The sequence below is a fragment of the Hylobates moloch genome, unplaced genomic scaffold (assembly GCF_009828535.3).
Source record: "Hylobates moloch isolate HMO894 unplaced genomic scaffold, HMol_V3 SCAFFOLD_8, whole genome shotgun sequence".
NCBI classification, from domain to species: Eukaryota; Metazoa; Chordata; class Mammalia; order Primates; family Hylobatidae; genus Hylobates; species Hylobates moloch.
Window position 1 is genome coordinate 71,314,881 of NW_026652283.1, and position 21,058 is coordinate 71,335,938.

The 21,058-nt window shown below is 41.4% G+C and overlaps 1 protein-coding gene across 5 annotated transcripts in view; it reads right to left on the bottom strand.

Moving 5' to 3' along the window:
* Nucleotides 1–21,058, bottom strand: part of LOC116473317 (uncharacterized protein C1orf226) — a 312,082-nt gene that overhangs the window by 36,131 nt on the left and 254,893 nt on the right. For 4 of the 5 annotated variants that reach the window (XM_058441986.1, XM_032161143.2, XM_058441988.1 and 1 more), the window contains 2 exons: nt 14,943–15,051; nt 3,829–3,970 (listed from right to left, as the gene is read on the bottom strand). In XM_058441986.1, coding sequence (XP_058297969.1) covers nt 3,829–3,970; nt 14,943–15,051 — 251 coding nt within the window. Of the gene's footprint in view, nt 1–3,828; nt 3,971–14,942; nt 15,052–17,484; nt 17,504–21,058 lie in introns of those variants that run through there. The other variant, XM_058441989.1, reaches the window with a different exon arrangement.

Consider the following 21,058-nt stretch of genomic DNA (forward strand, 5'->3'; position numbering starts at 1 on the left):
ATGAGTAAGATGTCTGCATGGAGGTGAAGGCAGGGACCCATGGCAGAGGGAACAGCGTTGACTGTAGCTGAAAAGTCCATGATACTTACTACATGTTCAGGGCAGAAAGGAGCTCAGGGAACAGGGGAGGAGTGAGGGAAGTAGGACTGAAAGAAAAGTATAGGAAGTGATCCTTATGGAATCCCCACTGAGTCCCCAGGGAACTGTGAATCACATCAAACCTGCTCCACCCAGCAGACCACTGCAGGGTCCAGAAGTGCAAGGAGAGAGCAGCTCCCACTGCAAAAGGGAAATAAGATCTAGCCCTTGGTGTTGTTTACATAAAGTGCTATCCAGGTGGTTCTCTCTACCTGGCCAGACCATATAACCCTGACCTCTGTGGCCAGCAGCTGAGTGACAGGTTCTGATTAAGTACTTGGAGATTACATTAAATTCCTCTGACGGTTGTTCTGTGATAATAACAGTGTTCAAACGTTCAATCTCTGGGCATCCTCTCTGTGTCCAACCTCTTTCACTCCAGGAATAGGTGTCTTCACTGGAGAAAATATCCTTTACTTTTTGGTTAAACTTTCTTTGTACATGTGTATACTGGCTGCCGATCTGACTGTGGGTTTAAAAGCTTTTGAGAGTTAGGATGTGACTCTCTGCCAATCAGGCCACCAACAGGGCATGGGCATGACCAAAGAAGAGTTAACAACATAAGACTTCAATCTTCTCCAGCTAGCAGTTCTTATGGCAAATCCTCCAATTCAGAAACGAGCAGACTGGTTTCTGTTCTTTGAACCAAGCAACCAGCTAGAGGTCTGATGTGTCCTCCATATTAGGTTTATAGGAAACTGTCACCATTACACTCTAAAAATTGACCAGCAGAGATACATAAAATATTCGCAAAAGTCTACCTCTATCTCTCTGTTTTATCTCTAAGCCCTAGATCACAGAGATGGAAAAATTTTAAGGTTTACATCACATTAGTACTATGGCCTGCTAAAACTGAGACTGGCCAAGGGTACATGACAAAATGCAAGGCTCCATCTGTGTGATAATATTTTATGAGTCAAGATCACTGAGATGCTGTCATTAGCAAGAGAATGTTACTACTTCATAGAAATGAGTAAGCCAAAAGAGAAGTAAAGTAGTTCCCTCTAGTCACATAGAAACTGAGCACTAGGATGAAAATAATGTCACGTTTTCAAGATTTATAACTAATATATATCCAAAGTATAAAGGCTATAAAAGTACAGTGAAAAGTCAATCTTCCTGCCACCTCAGCCACCCAGTTCCTTTTCCCAGGATGAACCACAGTTACCAGTTTCTTGTGTACTATTCTGGAGATACTCCATGCATAAGAAATGTGTGTGTGTGTGCATGCATGTGCATACATATATACCTACATATACACACACATTTAAATCTATGCATTTTTAATACAATTGGTAGCACGTCATACCCACAATTCTATTTTTTTCCTTTATTCACAATTCTAAACTTTGACTTTTTTAAGTAAGCAAAATATCTTGAAGATGGCTTTAAATCAGTTCATAGAGAACTAACTCATTCTTCTTAATAGTTGTGCAGTATTCCATTATTCGTACCATATTGTATTGTAATTTATTTAAAAGTTCCCTCTTAAAATTAGCCGGGCACGGTGGCGGGCACCTGTAGTCCCAGCTACTCGGGAGGCTGAGGCAGGAAAATGGTGTGAACCCGGGAGGCGGAGCTTCTTGCAGTGAGCCGAGATAGCACCAATGAACTCCAGCCTGGGCAAAAGAGCCAGATTCTGTCTCAAAAAAAAAAAAAAAAAAAAAAAGTTCCCTCTTGCGGTTTCTGATCTTTTGGTTCTATAACAAATTCTTTGCTATGTAACCTTATATAGAAATCATTTCACACCTGTCTGTATGGGTCTACCGTTAGGATTAATTCTTAGAAGAGAATTTGAAGGAAATTTGGGGGTCAAAAGGCATACGAATTTTCAAATTTAATAAGGATTTCCATATTTTTCTCCATAGGGATTCCCCCTCTATCATATGCTAAATTTGCAAACACATCTGGGTCTGTATATGCATTTCTATTCTGATCCATTCAGGCACTTATTTGAACATGAGTTTTACCTATTATAAGTACAGTTTTACCAGAAAGCCACTCCTCCTCAGCTATCATTCATCTTTTCCAGAATTTTTTCCATTCTTGTTTTTTTAAATTTTCACATATTTACTTAAAAATAATAATAGCAGACATGTATGTGGTGCATACTCTGTGCCAAGCACCAGGCTCAGCATTTTAAAAGTATCAGTTTATCTAATTATGACAATAATTCTGAAGTACACAGTACTACTATTTCTATTTTTCAGAAGAGTAAACTAAAGCACAGAGAGGTTATGGAACTTGCCCAAGATCACACAGGCGGTGACTGGTGCAGCTACAATGCAAAGCAAGGGTCTTCTCTCTGAGCCACTTTGCAATGCTGCCATTTGCAGACTAGGGTTTCTTTTGTTGTTTTTTAACTTTTTGAGTGGGATGCTTAATTCATTTGACTATCATGATTTGTCATCTGTTAATGTAAATAACTGAAACTTTGAATTTTCCTCTGAGCGCTGCTTTAGCTATATCCCATGAGTTTTGAATACTGTAGCTTACTGTGGTGTCTCTTTTGCTGTCAGAAATCTGTATTGTCATGTTAAATTTATAGATAAAGAGAGAATTAACATTTTTATGATGTTGAGCTTTCCCATCCAAGAATATGGCATGCCTTTCCATTTGTTTAAGATTTTTTCATAGGAAACAAACACATTTTTATTGTGATTATTCATAAGTATCTTATTTTTTTAATTGTTATTTTAATGGATTTTTTTTCCTCCACTATGACTTCTAACCAGCTGTTCTTGGAATATATGAAAATCACAGATACATCTGTATGTGTTATTGAACTTTGACCTTCTAGCTGAATTCTCTTATTATTTCTAATAGTTCTCAGTTTATTTTCTTGGGTTTCCCATGTTAAAAATTAACATAAACAATTTTTTTTTTACCTGCTCTTTTTCTTGCTCATACTTCATTTTTTTCACATTTATTGTCTCCTTCCTGACTTTTTTTTTTTTTGAGGCAGCCTAGCTCTGTAGCCCAGGCTGGAGTGTGGTGGCACAATCTTGGCTCACTGCAACTTCTGCCTCCTGGGTTCAAGCAATTCTCCTGCCCCAGCCTTCCAAGTAGCTGGGACTATAGGCGTGTACCACCACACCTGGCTAATTTTTGTATTTTTAGTAGAAAATAAAGGCAACATGGCAGGGATTTGCCATGCTGGCCAGGCTAGTCTTGAACTCCTGGGCTCAAGTGATCTGCTCATCTCAGTCTCCCAAAGTGCTAGGATTAACAGACTTGAGCCACTGCACCCAGCCTCCTTCCTGACTTTTAATGAGGCTTGAAAGTTGGGGATATTAAAACACTATCCATATTGAGGGCTTATAGAACTACAGAAGTTAGAAATTTAATAAAACAAACTAGGTAATTATAAATTTATGTTCTTTCTAATTTGTTTTATGGGGGTGCTTTTTTACTGAAAATTTCTTTGAAGTCAGATTTGGTAGTATAGCAGCTCTGTCTGTCCCTGATATCCAGTTTAAATACTTCTTCATTTAATAATTTAAACATCTTTAATTTCTGTTATAAAAGTAATATGTGTTCCTTAAAGAGAATCTAGAATTTAGAGAGAAACGGAAAAAATAAAATGTTTCTTAAAATGAGTTCACAGCCTGGCGGTCAGGGCAGTGATCCACCGGAGCCTACTGTGTGCACTGCCTCCCCACCCACATCCACGGAAGCCGCAGTGCCTACCTGGGTCCCCTGAGCTGTTGCTGTTCCCCTCACTCTCTCCATCTTCCTGGCCATCTGCATTCTGCTGCGTGTGCTGCAGGCTCAGCTTGTGGCAGACTTCAAAGGCCTGCCCCACCGTCCGAACGATTCTCATAGCTTGGCTCTGGGAAGGAGAAAGGAGAAGAACAGGGTGGGTGAGGATGCACAAGAGGCATGTGGACAGAAACTCATGAAGCAGCCAAAGAAAGAGACAGAAAAATCTAAAGTTATTCAGATATGCACATACAAATGAGTGCAAAGACATCTCCCCTTTCTGAAATACTCCAGAAAACAGAAACTGTCACCACAGTTCTGAAACAATCAGTCAACTGAAAGGACAGATAGCAAATATGCCAGTTATGGACTTAGCCCCAATTCTTCCCTCCCATGTGTAACACAAGTAGTCAATATGCTTCAGAATCTTTTGCCAGCCATGATCAAATGTTCAATGGGTCCATCAAACTAAGAGGAACTCAGCGATCATTTTTTCCTTTTTTGAATGGTGCTGCAAATGTTGAGTTTCCCCGGAGCTCCTGCAGACCGACGGCAGTGGTAACATGAGGCTTGGAAGCCACAGCCTAAACAGCAGAAACCAATGGAAGCTCAGCACCCAGCTCCTCTGGAGCACTACTAGTTGGCAGCCAACTAAATCTAAGGTGAGACTTTCCCAGACTTACTCCAAACACCTCACGTGCTTGGGTCTGTTCTGTGGCTCCTTCCTTTCTTTTGTTTTGGTATTTAATCTCTTGCTTTAAGAGCCCCAGAAGGGAACTTGACCCTAGTTCCCAGTATTCTACCGCTTAACTAGGAGAGGAGAGAGAGGACAAAGAAGACTGTTCCTGTGTAGAGTCTTAGGCCACCCATGCAGGCTGTGAGGAAGAGCCACATGCAGGGGTTCCAGGGCATGGCCTCAAAGGTGGATAACTGATTATGGTTTGATGATGTCAGCTTTTGCCTTCTTTCAAGGACAGAAATGAGTGATGTGGTTTATTTAGAGTTTCAGAGCTCAGGCTGGGAAGGGCTCAGCACACTGCTTCTCTTACTTCAGTGGGCCTCAAGCATCCCACCACCATGGGCTACAATTTAATCTAATTGTGATTGTCACCCTATACTCAAGTCTAACATTCATTGTGTTTTGGATGATCTGACTTCAGGTCAGCCATGGCCACCTGTTGACACCATATAGTCCATCAATCACATCCACCTCCCCCGCCCCACCTCAGGTAATGGCAGCAATCAAGTAGGGCTTTTCATCAGCATGAGGTAGCTGGTATTACATTACATAACTGATATCCATTGTTTTGATAAGTCTGGAAGGCCTTGTTGAAGGTAGTAATAAAAAAGATGAGCTAATTGTAATATGAAATGCATAAATGAAGCTCATATTACAATGAGCTCATCTTTCTTATTACTATCTTCATGAACTCCTAGGGACCTTGGAACCCTGTGTATGGAACAACTGCTGTAGTCCATTCTCTGCTGGGTATAACTTCTAAAATTGCTTTTCCTCAAGCCTGGAGTCATTTCTATGTTCCTTCTGCTTATTTCAGGCCAGAGCATCCATATTAATGTGAAAAGGCATCTTGACTAATTATTATCTACATGTCAATTTGAGATCTCAGTCAACTCTACTGCTCCTTATATTCCTCAGTTCAAATCTACTCCTAGAAGTAATTGTTTTACAGCTCTAACCTTTCTTAGCCTTTAGACTAACTCCAGGGATATTCTCCATTGGTCTCTCACCTGACATAGCCTGACACTTCTGGGAGATAAGAACCTTAAGGGAAGCACGAGGAGATGGGTAACTTCTGTGGGGTCCACCATCACCCACTGGTGAATCAGAACCTCTGTTTTCTATGTCTACCCTTAATTTCCTCCTGTGTCCACAGGGCAGGCTTAGGCCCCTTCTCATACCATAGGCTTGCAGTATGTAAGATGACTGTTCTATCTGCACAGGAAGTTGAGAAGCAGTAGGCATCAGTCCTAAGCAAGAAGCCCCTACACTTCCCACTCCCAAAACACACAAAAAGGTGTGATTTAGAAAACACAGTCCCTAACAAATGTGGGCCAGGAACACTCCAGCTTTCTACATTTCCTTTAGCCATCAAGTTGTGCTGTGCTTAGGAGGCTGTGCCAGGAAGCTTAACTCTCAGGTGAAAAGGGAGAAGTAAAGGCTCCTACATCCGAAAGTGTTATTCCCCTGGGCCTTGAGATTTTTTGGTTCCTATTCCTTTTATGAGAGTAAGAGCAGACTGCCTATGGTTAATCGTCTACAGCAAAGCTCATTACTAGTTTACTAAACCTTAGGTATGACTTTATTCTGCCTACCACGTATACCCAGTGTCCACTATACAGAAACCTTCCTCTACTTTCTTCTCTGACTCTTGGGCTATTTTGCTCCCCCAGGTATCTTTACAAAAGGTAAAAAAGGTAAATGTTTTAGGTTGTAACAATAAAATATGGTTAAGTCCAAATGATATGTAGAGATTAAGTGTTTAATTCCATTACTTTCTTCTCTTACATGAATTAACCCAGATACCTCATACTGAATAAATATCTGCAAAGACTGAGTTAGTCTTTTCCCATCGGTATCATTCCCAGGGTACAGACCCAGCTTCCCCCTTTAAAATACAGTTATACAGAAAATTCTAAATTCACTACTGAGTTTGTTCCTATAACATCTCAGGTTTTCCTAAGGAGGACGTTTTACAAATTCCATCATCTCTGTAAATCACAGATACTTCCTTTAACCAGCTTTTAAGATGATACTAAAAATTTAAAGATCCTCAAACAAATGTCCCTGATCTATGGGATTAGACAGGGGTAGGAATCAAATTTCTAAATTTATCGTTGGAAGGAATCCCTCAGATTTAAATAACAGGATAAAGGTGGTGGGAGAATGACTTCACAGAGGACCTGTATTTCTCAGTCATCACAAGATGACAATGGATGATGGGATATGCTCAGAACTGAGCATCTTAAGAATGTAGACTCCAGCTCAAATCTCTATTCTGCCACCTTTATCAAGGACAAACATGTGGAACATACTCACATGTTCAACCATCTATAAGCCCAAAGTGGCTGTAAGGAAGTGGGCTGGTTTTAATGCTTAATATTGATAACACTTCATTTTTACATTTTACTAATATTTTTTACTAGGATCAGCAGCTGACCTTAGCCTCTACCTGATTCTCCTGAAAAAGTAGAAAATGCAGACTTTAAGTTTACTGGTCCTGCCTTCCCCATGCTGGAAAGGGCATCCCATCCTTCAGCCTCCCATTTCCTTCCTATCCTCCCTCCATCAGTTGTTCTCTATAGTATTTCTGTAACTGCACTGAAAAACTGAATATATGATAGCACCTACCACAGTGCCTGGCATACAATAAATGCTCAAGAAATGTTTTATCCTGACTATGGAATTCACTGCACCAAGAGGCAATTAAGACAGAAAAGAAAAAGCAGTGCAGGAAAGGTGGAACTATTTTTATCATTAGGGAATCACCTCTTGCGTACGTATGCTAACATCCAAAAGGCTGTGCATCAGATAGCATAGCCTCCACCATAGCAGCAGAGGAAAATTCCTGAGCCAAGTGGATCTTTGGTCTGAGCTAGTATGATAGTTTCTATATGTGAGGAAATTGTTGCATTAAGAGTTCTAGATCTTACTGAGTGGTAAACGGTTTAATAATTAAATTAATAAATTAAATGGTTTAATTTATCCTTTATTTTACTCCTTTAATGTGAAGGCTATATTTCTATTCACAGTAAAAAGACATGGTAGCACGTTTTATAAAGAGCCCTCTGCACTGGAACACATAATCAAGCTACTCTAACTGTTTTACAGAATGACTACATACATACACATAAAAGAATTGCCCTTCCTATCTACCACTCCAGGAGTCAGAAGGGGCTAAACAGTTCACTGTACTCATAAGTGGCTATGTGAGTTCTGATGTCCTTTGACCTTTTAGGCTTTCCTTGCTTCACCATTAAAAAGTCTACTTTTAGAGGATTCTATATGGGGACCTCGTTAGGGAGGTGATTACTTGAAGGTGGTCAGTAGAGGCAGCCTGTGCCTGGCAGGGGCTGTGTCTTCACCATGTGCTCTCTGCACAGCCATGCTGGCTCCTGCCTGCTAGGCCTACCCCACTTAGTTACCCCACCTTCTGGCCTGCTGGGCAAGAAAACTGGTTCTGCCTTCAACCCTGAAATGCAAGAATCACTCACGCTGGGATTTTATCATTAATTAGCCATGTCTGCACCCAAGAGGGAGAACTGTGGTAAACAGCAGCTTTAAAAAGAATCCTTTCCAGAAGTTTTTATGAATGTTTGTCTGTGGGTCTTCTAGATCACAGTGAAGCAGTTGCTACCACCTCATGACGACATACAGGCCTTTGGAGACTAAAGCGGAGGTTTAAAGATCGAAGGCAGTGAGGTACAAAGAGTAAACAAGTGGAACATTGAGAAGGCAGCCTTTTTGAGTTCCAAAATCTGGCCATTCTCTGGAATTTACTAGATTTTTTTAAAAAAGCATCATTATACTGCATTATTTCTGTACAAATCCAGTTTAGTTTTACACAAGCCCCTAAAAGTGCTTTGCCACACGGATCAAATCTTCTTGTCCAAAAGCCATTTTCTATTAGCAGCCCAAAAGCATTTGTGGGCTCTTCATTGTCAAGATTAGGCTGGATATGGTTGCTTTGATGTTTTCAAAGCTGGAAAGGGATGTCTAACCTCAGAGTGGCTCTTAGCTCCAGATGGAGAGCCTGCTCATGGGAGTGTCAATTACAGGCAATTTTGTGAAAATACAGCTGGAAAGGAAGCTTAAAACTGTATACACTTACCTTATACACACAGCAATGTTTCTTCAAACCACCCATCTTTTCACGCTGACACAGCTCCTTCTCCCACAACCCTAGGACATCCCTCAAGTCAGAACCAAAGTTAAGTCCAAATGCAATGAACAGCTGTTCTCCTCAGCACACCTAATGTGGGTATCAACTTCATACCTAGCAGGAGTCAACATTTGATGAACCGTGGCAATGGTCATGAAAATAACACTATATTCACAATCACTGTGGGCTGTACACCCAAAAGCAAACAAAAGCCGACAGTGGTAGCTTTAGGAAGACATAAATCAAAAGGTTGATTCCTGTACCTCACTGGCCCATAGAAAAATTATAGTCAATCATGATTTTATTTTCTCCCATCAAAGTACACACGAGACCCAACCCTGCTTAGCTAATGAGATCAGACACATTCAAGGTGGTATGGCCATAGACCATGATTTTATTTTCTATTCTCTTTCTTAATGACTTTGTAGTTGGTTGGTCCTATAAAATTTGGGAATCTTTAAGTGCCATATGCATGTAAAGAATGGTTCTTATTAGTCACATTCTGTAGCTGATTTGATAAATAATCTTGGGCACTGTTCTGAATTTCACTGTCCTGGAAGAAGCTCTCTCTTTTTTTTTTTTTTTTGAGACGGGGTCTTGCTCTTTCACCCAGGCCAGAGTGCAGTAGTGCAATCTCAGCTCACTGCAAGCTCCGCCCCCCAGGTTCACGCCATTCTCCTGCCTCAGCCTCCCAAGTAGCTGGGACTACAGGCGCCCGCCACCACGCCCGGCTAATTTTTTTGTGTTTTTAGTAGAGACGGGGTTTCAGTGTGTTAACCTGGATGGTCTCGATCTCCTGACCTCGTGATCCGCCCACCTTGGCCTCCCAAAGTGCTGGGATTACAGGCGTGAGCCACCGCGCCCGGCCGCTCTCTCTTTACTTTACAACTTACAAAGAGGATTAAGAGTCATCAGATAAGCAAGTAGAGAGTATTAGTACAAAATACCAGATGAAGATGATGATGACAATGACAATAATAAGATGAGAAATGAGAAGAATGGGGGCACACATCTTGCAAGTAAGGTTCTTTAATGGTCTAGTTTACTATTCCCCTGTCCCCTCCTCCACTCCCCCTCTCCCCCATCTCTCTTGGGCACTCAAATTTGACTGACAAGTGGTTCTGAATTTTAGAGAACTGAAGTCCATGAGGTCAGCTGTGGGACAGCTCACAGATTTATAATTGTCATCTATCACAGCAATACAAGATAATGTCCTTATCTTGACCTTAACTGCCACAGAATCTCAACAAAAATAGAACTGAATATCATGTTTCTTTAATGTATTTTTTTGGGTAGGGGGCAAATCTTAGTAAAAGATTCAGCTTATATCTATCAAATGATCTTAATCTATGGAATTTACAATGCCAAAGCATGAAAATACATTTATATTTGGACTTCTACATACAGTAGGATCTACAGTACTAAGGCTCTGAAATGGTAGATGGGTTAGGTTTTTGTCCAACACATTATTTAGTGGCTTTGATTATATAATTTGGTTGAGGTGATGCCTTGGACATCAGAATATTGCTCAGTATAAGGAAAGTTTAGTTTCAAAGCAGGTGTGATTTTCTACATTGACAGGACATACTGCATCCTAAAGTTTCCAACAGATACCTGTGTTTTTCCTTCTACTCTGCTAGTCCATGAAACATAGTACCCTAGAGAAAAGAAGTCTGAGTTACAATCTCAGTGCTGTCAGAACCAACTGGGTGACTGTGGACAGTTAATTCACATTTCTCAGTATTGATTTTCTCATCCACAAAGACAGTGATTCAGACTAGATGAGTTCTGAGACCCATGATTCCTGCATTTTGACTTCCCAACTCAACCTGAAGTATAAAAAACAGACTCTTTCCCTAACTTTAGAACTTTCCTATCTTTCATCTCGTAAGTTTGACCAGGCAAGTGACTTATTCTTTAGCACATGGCTGTCATCATCATTCAAAATCCATTGTAACCCCTAAAGGACAGTTCAACTTCACAGCTGTGGCCCCCAATTTGATAGTGACAGCATTATAGGAGGAAATTATTTCTCCTAACCCAAACCAATTGAGCTGTGATTGCAGGCAAAATTATTTCAAGGAGCTGCCCGTGAAGATAATGGGCAGACGCCTGCAGCTCCTGTTAATCACCAGCACTTCACGCACTGATGCATTAATAAGTGCAGTCACTGGTAATCAGGGCAGACAGCCATATACTCCTAGGGCTAGGAGAAAATGACAGGAGGATGACATCCACTCCACGGGAGAGGTCAAGAGACCATGCAAGAGTCTTCTCGAGAGGCAAAAGGCCTTGCAAATGAATACTATCATTATATCCCCCAAGGAGGGGAAACAAGAAATGCCCATGTTATTAGCAAGCATCTCCACTGGCTGCTCACAGTGAGGAAAAGACCCACTCCCATCCCTCCTTTCTAGCATGGGTCTGAAGAGTGCTAGGGTCCCTCCACCACAATCCTGACAATCCTTCCCAGTCATAGAGAATTTGTTCCTTAAAGATCATGTCACTTCACACACAACAGTCAGCACTCCTGAGATGCCTTTCATCTTATTTGATGGCTAGAGAAAACTCAAGTCCAGAAAGGCTCATGTATCTTTCATATGAGTTTTGTGTAATAGGGTTTAGCACTCAAAGTCCTGGCCTGGGAAGGAGGAAGCCTGTTTCTAATCTCAGCGGCATCATTGATTCACTGTGTGACTAAGGGTGATTTACTTCCCTGGGCCTTTTCTTTCTTCAAGTGCAAAATTGAGTCAATATTAACCATACAAGGATATTATGAGGAAAAAAGGAAAATCTATGTTAAAGTGATTTGGGCCATTCAGAGTTAAGGAGCTCTTCATACCCATGTAATAATTACAGCAGAACCCAGTTACAAATGGGTCTTGGAAAACAAAGCAACTTCTGAGTTAAGTAAGTTCCTCATGAGCCAACAACAATAGTATAATGGAGTGGGTAAGAGTGTGAGCTCCACAGTCAGACCCTCTAGGTTCAGTTCTGACTCCATTACTTATTGAGTCTTTACACACATTATGTACCTTAAGGCCCCATTTTCCCACCTATAAAATGAAGAGCATAACAGCACCTACCTCACAGGGTAGGTGAGGGAATAAAATTAGATCATTCACATAGAGAGCTTTGAACAGTCTCAGCCATATAGCAACTAATCAAAACAGGTTAAATATTATTATCTGATGTAATATGAGGCTGGAACTTAGATAATCTAGAGTATAGAAGAATAGCAGGTATCATGTTATATTCCTGCAATATTTTGCTATCTAGCTTCTGGTGAAAGCCCACTTGAAAAAAAACTTAGCTCAAGGATACAACTCCCAAGGTGGGAGCCACACTGGCTATCTGTGTGAGTGGCCCAAGGAAGATCCATAGGTACAGAGTAATAGCTGTGCAGAGAGCAAGGTCGAGGGAGGCCCTCAACCAGGAAAGCTGAGACACCTGACCCGTACTCTCAACCAACAGAGGAGGTAACTCTTTCCCCATGTGAACTGTAGGGTGATGATGACACCCCATTAGAGGTCATGAGAAACATGCCATGGGCATATACGCAGGGGACATGATGTGACATGAAACAGCAGTAACCAAAGTCCCAACATAACAAGGGTCTCAGACAAGGTTTTTCTACACTATGACCAACACGAGGGCTCTGGAGAACACCCACATCTGCGGGCTTCCAGTCAAGAGGCCTCCCTATTGACTTCCAACGACCCAGCAACATCTCTGCAACATACATGTCCTCTATAGTCCTTTCCCCCCGCCCGCTACTTCTGAAGCATTCCTGATTTGCCAGTTAAAACTCCTTCCCAAGTTAAGTATTATCTCTTGACATTAGAAGTGCTTTACAAAAAAGGTAAATCACCATGTTCGGAGGCTAAGCAGAAGGGCAAGCAAAACCTTGCAGATGTGTTCCCCAGCCCTCCCCAGTTCTGCATCCTTCGCTGAACAATTCACTTCTCTTTCTTAGCTTGGAAACCAGCCTTCCCACCTACACCTCAGCAGCAATGGGGCTCAACGCCCAGGCTGACTGGAAACAATCCCCTCAGCTGCATGGCTCCAGGCCAGGAAAGGGCCTGAGAACCAACTCTATGAAGAGCTAGGGTCTCAGTAGGTGAGGATGAAAGGGGTATAGGAAACAGAAGAGCTAGAGATCAGAATTCACTGTAAGAGCTATGAGACATGGAAAAAAATTGACATGATAGGGAACCAGATGACTACTCCTTTTCACGGATAATGAGAACTCCATTCTGTGCTTCACTTCAAGATCAAAGTTCCAAGTGGGCACTGCTCTTAAACTCAGGTTTTGTCAGAAGTGGATGCCCCCACTGCGTCTGTATTGCTATGTTAGATCTGATGGCAAGGCAAATACAATATAATGGTCCTCTTACCTAGGTTTCCTGCTCAAAATTCTTTTGTCCTGCATGTCTCCCTGGTTCTATTCTAGCCAGTGCCTATTCATGAGAACTCAGGCAAGTCATTTAATCTCTCTGAGCCTCAGTTTATTCATCTGTAAAATTGGGAAGCGAAAATTACATGTCTTACCTTCTTTACAGATGTGTTATAAGGATAAAATAAGATTAACTATTAAAGAATCTGGCAAATGATAATGTGTTATTTGTAACTCTAATAAATTCCAAGGTCCACGTGGTCCAGTCTTTGCACGAAACTAAAGTCAGAAGCACAGTCAAATACTCAAAATGAATTAAAAGGGAATTCCAGTCTTTTGTTGCATCTGTCAGAACATTACAGACGATCCAATTCATGACCATCAGGGACATTTTGTATTTCCTTTTCTCTCCTCCCCAGGTCCCCTACACAAGGCCACATACGAGCCTTTCACTCTCCCAAACCCTAAACTTTCTCATCTCCAGTGCTTATGGCTTTTCTTTCTCTCCCTCTTCCTACTCCCCTTTCTATCAGTTCTTTAATGCAGCTTGACTTAGCCTCATTTATGTTTTTTCCCTCTCAGCTATACTATTATCTAGATGTGAAGTCTGGCAAGTTACTCTTCTATTCCTGCCATCTTTCCAGTTGTAGCACTTTTCATCCAACTCCATGATTTGCATTTAAAAAGCCTGGAACAGGGTGGGCAAGGGCACAAATCTCCATAGAGGAAGAGGCTAAGTTAACAAAGCATAATTCTCTTTGTGGAGCTAGGGTAGGGAATAGGACACTTATCAGTAAATCTGGACCCTGGCAAAGTGTTATTGACAAGGTACTTGACAAAGTACCTAAACATCTACTAAAGAGGCCTGAAGACAAAAGATGCATAAAATTAAGTTCTCGTAGAAAGCCAGGCTTAGTAGTTTGTTTCTAGAATGGTGGACTGAGTAGGGTCCTTAGGGGCACAAATACAGTGTTTTCCAAAATCTCTTCTGCAGAAAAACAGTTCCCAGGATATTAACACATATTACACGGAAAAAATATGGTTCCATTGTGAAATTAGTTTGGGAAATTCTGGGTTAAACAACATGTTCTTTAACATCAGACCTTCTCAGCAACTTAAATCAGGTAGTTTTAACATGAAACATTTTGGCTGATAAATGTTTTACAGAACACATTTAGGAAATGCTGATTTTGATGATTCTTTTCATTTTATAGATGAGAACACTGAGACCTACACAATGTCACTCAGGGTTCCAGTGAGAGGCGGGGCTAGATTCTAGGCTTCTAAAACCCCAGTTGTGTGTGTTAGACTCCTGGGGGAATGACATTAATATAAAGAATGCCTCTTCAGAATCCTCAAAGTTGCATTTACTTGAGTATCAAGGTTGCCATAACAAATAATCACCCAGGATAATCAATATCACACACTGAGTCTAAACTGTACTCCATGTGTATTCATATTTTGTAGCCCACTAATCAATATACAGAATTATGATGAAGGGTCTCCTTAGTAAATGACAACGCTTTTTTCCTACCCCAAGGCTAAGGTTAGCATCACTCCTGGTGCTATTTAACTGCTCTCATCCCAGAGCAGGTAGTCAACGGTCAATCCCTTTCCAATTATCTGTATGTAACTAAGTACAAAGTTCAGATGATGCTAAAAGAGAATTCCATTATATAGGAGCAATGACAGACTACTGAGATAGTTGCCCCATGTCAGCATGACAACAGGGAGACGGGCCAATGTTGGGGGTGCTCTGGATCCATTAGAGGAAAATAGCAGATGGATGGCAACTGCCTCTTTACCTTCTTCTTGGATTTAAAGACGTTACACCTGAAGATATTGCTGGCACCATCTCGAGCGATATAGCTGAAGATCTTCAAGTCTTGGGAATCATGAGAGACATAGAAGATCCTAAAGGAAGAACAACAGAAAAATGCACTGAAAATGGCCTTAGGTTCAAATCTCCAACCAGGAAAGCTCTGTTTAAGGACACTCTGAAGCACAGCTCATGAGAACCAAGTTATTACAGAAAGTCTTCTTCCTTCGGGATCAAAAAGTCACAAGGCAGGAGGCACTTTCAACAGATTCCACAAACACTAACACTGTGACTTTCAGATTTGGTAGAGTGGGTAGGGGTAGGACATGGAACCGACACTATTGTTAACCATCTCCTGAGGTGGCAAATCTGTCCCTGTAACTTGTGTGTTAGAAGGAAAAATCATTCCCATCCTTATCAGAGCAACAAACCTGCTTCTTACCCAGAAAGATGCATACACGTTTTCTGATGCCTGTTTACAATTATCCCCAAATGCAGAGACTTAGGGAACCAGCAATGTTTACCACATTGGGAGGGACTAAGATACTCCTAGTTCCTTTGGTGATAGTGATCCCACTCTCTGTCCCCTCTCTGCCTGGACGACAGCATCCATGTGTTCATTCCATGATTCAACCAATGCCACTGAGTGCACACTGTGGGCTAGGCACTATCCCAGCAGCCAGGGACACAACAGGAACAGGACAGAAAAAGCCCCTGAACTCATGGAGCTTACACATAGACAATGCCAATAAGCAAATATAAAATAAGTGCTATGAAGAAAAATAAGGCAGACTAAGGGATGGAGCATGATGGGGGCTATTTTAGACAGGGTAGCCAGGGAGGTCTCACTGAGAGGCCGAGACCCGAATGGGGTAAGGGAGCCAGTCACTGAGATACCTGGGCCAAACCACAGCAGGGAGTGGGAATAGCAAGTTTACAAGCCCTGCAGTGTTCAGAAGGTGTTAAAAGAATTCAAGGAACACCCAGGGAGGCTCAACAGAGTGTGGTTCAAGTGGAGTGAGTATGGTCAGCAATAAGGCCATAGATGCAGCCAGAGGCCAAAATGTAGAAGTCTTTGAAGGTCGTGGCTTATATTCTACGTGAGATGAGAAGCCATCAGCTTTTGAGCAGAGGACTAACTTGCTTATGCTTTAAACTAAAGGATCATTCTGGCTGCTTGGGGTGGGCTGAGGTAGGGACAAGGGGAGGCTGGAGAAAGGGGGAAAATTATAAGCAAGGCCCTAGAGGCTGCATCTTAAGATGGCTTAGGACAGGGCCCCCCCAGAGCCTCCAGGTCTGACTGCTGTGGGGTCGGTGCAGGGAGTTGGAGCGGGTGCATCAGTGGAATTAGTTTTGGGCAGTCCAAGGAGAGTATTGCTCTTGGTAGCACCTAAGAGGCCACATCATTTCCACAAAACATTTTTCACCACTAACAACACTGATGGCTTTCGTTCAAGGATTTAACAGGCCTGATTTGTTTTAGTGTAGGTCTGTGCTGTGCAGAAGAAAGAGAATGGGATTTAGAGTCTACAACTTCATCTACAACTTTGCCACTTACTAAAAAATAAGCTATGTCACCCCTCAGAGGCTCAGTTTTGTTATCTGTACAATGGGACTATTAATAGTAACCCTTCCAAGAGTTATTGAGGAGGTAGAATAGTTAGTAAAATGCCATCTTACATCCCCTTACTGATATAGCCTCTAAACAGCCTAGTAACTGAGATTCTTGCCACAGGACCCCAAGAAGCCTGGGAGGAAAGTTCAAAAGAAAGGTGGGCACAGAGAGGAAAACAATACTGTGAAAATGCCCAAGTTCACCTTGGGGACTGCAGTTTCCCTGCTAAACTCAGCTAGCAGGCATTTCAGTACATCCCACATGTCTATCATCTCTAAATGGTTCTGAAATAGAGGCTGTTTAGTGTGGTTTCCAGTCCCCTATCCTTCTAATGATGTCAAACTGTCTTCCTAACATCAAAGGGACAAATCTACAATTGTATCTCAGCATCTCCTGCCTGAGTTCCAGGCCCATTCAGCCAACCTTCCTGGACATCTCCTCCTGAATGGTTCTCATGCTTCTCAAATTCCTCATACCCCCGAGCGAATTTATCATATTCCCCATAATTCTCCAAGTCCCATCTTGATAAGGGGACATCATACCTATTCAAGCTAGAAACCCAGGTGTCATTCTCAACAGCTTCCTCCATTGTTCCCCAATATCCATCACTCATGAGCAAGTTCCTTGCAGACTCATTCCCTAGTATGTCTCTGATTTATGTTTTTCTCTTCAACTCCAAGGAAAAATGATCATCTAGAGTTCTCATTTTTCACCTGGATTTTTACAACATCCTCTAAACAATGTGCTGCTCTGCTTCCTAACTCACCTATTGTCAACCCATTCTCTACATTGCTAGCAAAGTGTTATTTTTAAAAAAGACAAATTACATCCCATCATTTTCCTCTTAAAGCCATTCAAAGGCTTCCTACTGCTTTTAGGATAAAGTCCAAACTCCTTAGCATGGTGTACCTACCTTTCCACGGTCATCTCCCTGCAGATTCCTGACCTACACAGGCCTGCAGAACTAGGTGTGTGCATCTTCCCAATTCTGCAGCTGCTGTAAACACCTTTGGAGGCCGCCAAGACTTGGTTCAGAGCAGCCTTCCCCTCCCTTTCCTTCAGCAGTCTGAGTTGCTGAATACCCTGGGGCTCAACATTGCCATAGCACATATCTCACACTATGAAGTTTTTACATGTGCTCCTTGAAGGAACAAGGAACATATCTTGGTATCCCCAGTGCCAGCACAGTGATTGGCACATGGGAGGTTCGTTGCCTGCTTAGAAGGGAGGGAGGTGTTCCAGCTGTCGCTAATGCTCATCTATAATGTGATCTGCCTGGCTATTCATTTTCCCCAAGGAAGTCAGATCCAGTTAGCTCAGCATCATACGTAAAACTTCTTGGATTCTTTAATCAACTTATTCTTATGTAATACCCTAAGGACTGAGAACTGGATTTAAAACTGATACAGCAGATTTGAATGCAAACTGGCATGCCCACAAGACACAGAGACGTGGAAGGAACAGAGGAACGGCAGTAAGCCAAGGTTAACTTAACCTTAACAGATAAAGCATCTTTTCAGAAAATCTGATGAGAACTGTACATGGATGCAGCCACTGCCTTTGGATCACAGCTCTCTGGAGACTGCTCTGCTATATCTGATTTCAGAAACTTAGCGTGTTGTTATTAAAAGTAAATAATCTCTAGCTAACCAAAAAGTCAGCTAGTTAAAGCTTAGAAAAGTTTCCACCAACATAACCAAGAGGCAGAAAGTTTTTCCATGCGACCTCATTCATCAACAAACTAATAAATCAGCAAATTAAGGTCTCTTGGGTCCAAATTTCCAGATCAAGAAATACATTCCAAGAACCCTTATTTCTCCATTACTTGGTTTTCTTAAGCACTGTGATCGTGGGGGTGGTAGAAATTGGGGGAGAGTAGAGGAAGGTGAGTGCTCAAGAGAATAGGAAAGATTTCCCTTTTTCTTTCCTCTTCATCTTTACCCTTAAGTCAGTCTAGCCTAGTTCTGATAATCCTGCTTCCCAAACGTGCCTTAGTCAATTTTCCCAACTTTCACTATAATTATAAAGAGTAGGATACCAAAGTAGTTCATATAATGTTAATAAGGTTTTATAAGGTTTTATTCCCCCTTCAACTTTCCTAAAATTTCTTCTCCTTTAAATTTCTTTTCTCTCTCTCTCTCGCTCTTTTTTTCTTGGTGAAATCTTGGCTCACTGCAACCTCTGTCTCCCAGGTTCAAGTGACTCTTGTGCTTCAGCTTCCTGAGTAGCTGGGATTATAGGTGTGAGCCACCATAGCTGGCCCTAAAATTTCTTACTTTTATTTCAAAATATGTATAGCATTATAATTTTTACTTACTAACAGAACTGCTATGCTTTTATACAGTAATAAACCTTTCTGCAGATTCATCATATGTCCACAGACTTACCATAAATGACTGAAAGAAAAACATTATCTGGAAGAAACTGGATTTTGGGTTTATCATCATGCTGGAATTTAGGTTGACAACGTGATTTTAAAAACAACTAGACTCACCACCAATATCCCCCTTCGCAAACTATTCATCTATAGGTAAACTCACTTCTCTTAAGATCATAGAACAACAACAACAACAATTTAGAGTAGAAAGAAACCTGTGGGGTCATAAGGCCTGGATACAAGCCAGCATCTCTGTCTGTCAGGATTCATCACTGATAGGCAATTCACTCTCTAACAAAGTATCTGATCCCTTTTTAAGAGGTTCTAGTTATCTGGAAATTTTCCCTCATGTTGATTGGAATTCTGCCAACAGGAATGCAGTGGAGGAAAATGGCTGAGAACACTGGCCCTGAGGGGGACAGACCTGGATTTCAGCCTAAGCTTTGCCACTTACTAGCTGGGACACCCTGGTCATTATCTCAACCTCCTTCTTGTTCTTCACCTGTGAAACAGGCATGATCACTGTGCTGTACCTCACTCATGCTAGTAAGGTTTAAAGAATGAGTATGTGCGGACGGGTCAGCTTATAGCAAATGCTTAATAAATGTGAACTGCTCTAATTACTGCCACACTACTGCTCTAGTTCCATCCTTAGGGATCTCAGAGAACAAGGCTAGTCCTCTTCCAAATGGCCAACATTTTAATATATGGAAACAACATCATGTTTATATTTACTCCTTTCTTTTTTAAGTTTAAGTTCCAGGGTACACGTGCAGGATGGACAGGTTTTGTTACATAGGTAAATGTGTGCCATGGTGATTTGCTGCACCTATCAACCCATCACCTAGGTATTAAGCCCAGCATGCATTAGCTATTCTTCCTGATGCCCTCCCCGCTCCCCGACTCCTCTGCACTCCTTTCATTTTTAAAGTGAATTACTTCTTCCTTCAATAGTTTCTCAACTGGCTCATTTTCCAAGTCCCTTATTTCTCTGACAGGTTTGCACTGTGGAAAGAGCATGGGTTTGGGGATGAGAAAGATCCAGGTTCAAGTCTTAGCTTTGCCATCTTCTAGCCGTTGGCCTGAGGCAAAAAACTCAGTTACATAATCCTTCATTTCCTCATCTAAAATAGGCATATTAATGGCTTCTTCATGGTATTGTTTTAAGCATTAAAACACACATACCACATTTTACACAATGCCCAACACATGTTAAGTTGCTTGCTCAATAAATATGAGTTCCATCTTCTCTTAACTTTTTCCGTACGTATTCCAACTTGCCAGTGACTATCTTAAAATGCAGTTCACAGAACTGAACTCATTTGTAACGGATCTGAACAGCACAGAGTATATTTGGATAAATATTTTCTATGCCCTAGAACTGAATTTTTAGCAAAGCATCCCTGATCATGTTTTTTTTCTTCTGTTGTAACATCTCATTGCTGGTTCACACTGTAGTCTACTCAAATGCTCAAAGCTAATTTGTGCAACTGCTGTAAGGCAGATTTCCTGAACATACTTGTGTAACTGGTTTTTAAGGACTGGCTCTCAGTGATCATGATTTCCTTTTCCAAGTTCTCACAGACCATCTGCTTAATGATCTCTTCTAGAATTCTGCCCAGGAGCAATGACAAATTCACTACTTGGTAATTCCTGATCCAGGTTTGCCCCCTTTCTAAAAAGTGCAATATTTTATTTTTGCAATCTTTTTGTTTCTTCTCCACCCCTCATGATTTTGCAAAAGATGACCAATCACTATTTTGCAATCATATTTTTCAGGAACCCAGAAGCCAGTGATTCAGGCCTGGACACACGGTAGTGAGGAATACCTTCCTTTTTCCTCTTGGTTTTGAACTTCAGTTTTTTAAAATCACATATGTTCTAGTGTTTCTAATTTGAAGATCAGTTCTCTACTTGAGAAGAAAAAAACCAAGACAGTTAGAAAAATGGGATTGAGATTTTCCCCTTGCCATGTGCCAACTCTCTTTTCCTTCACACCCCTTTTTCTCTCATCTTCAGCCTTTTCCATAAGTCTAATGCATTCAGGGTTTCAGTTCTCTCAGTAATGGTTGTTCCTTTGCACTCATACTTGTTTTTAAGCTCTGCTTTC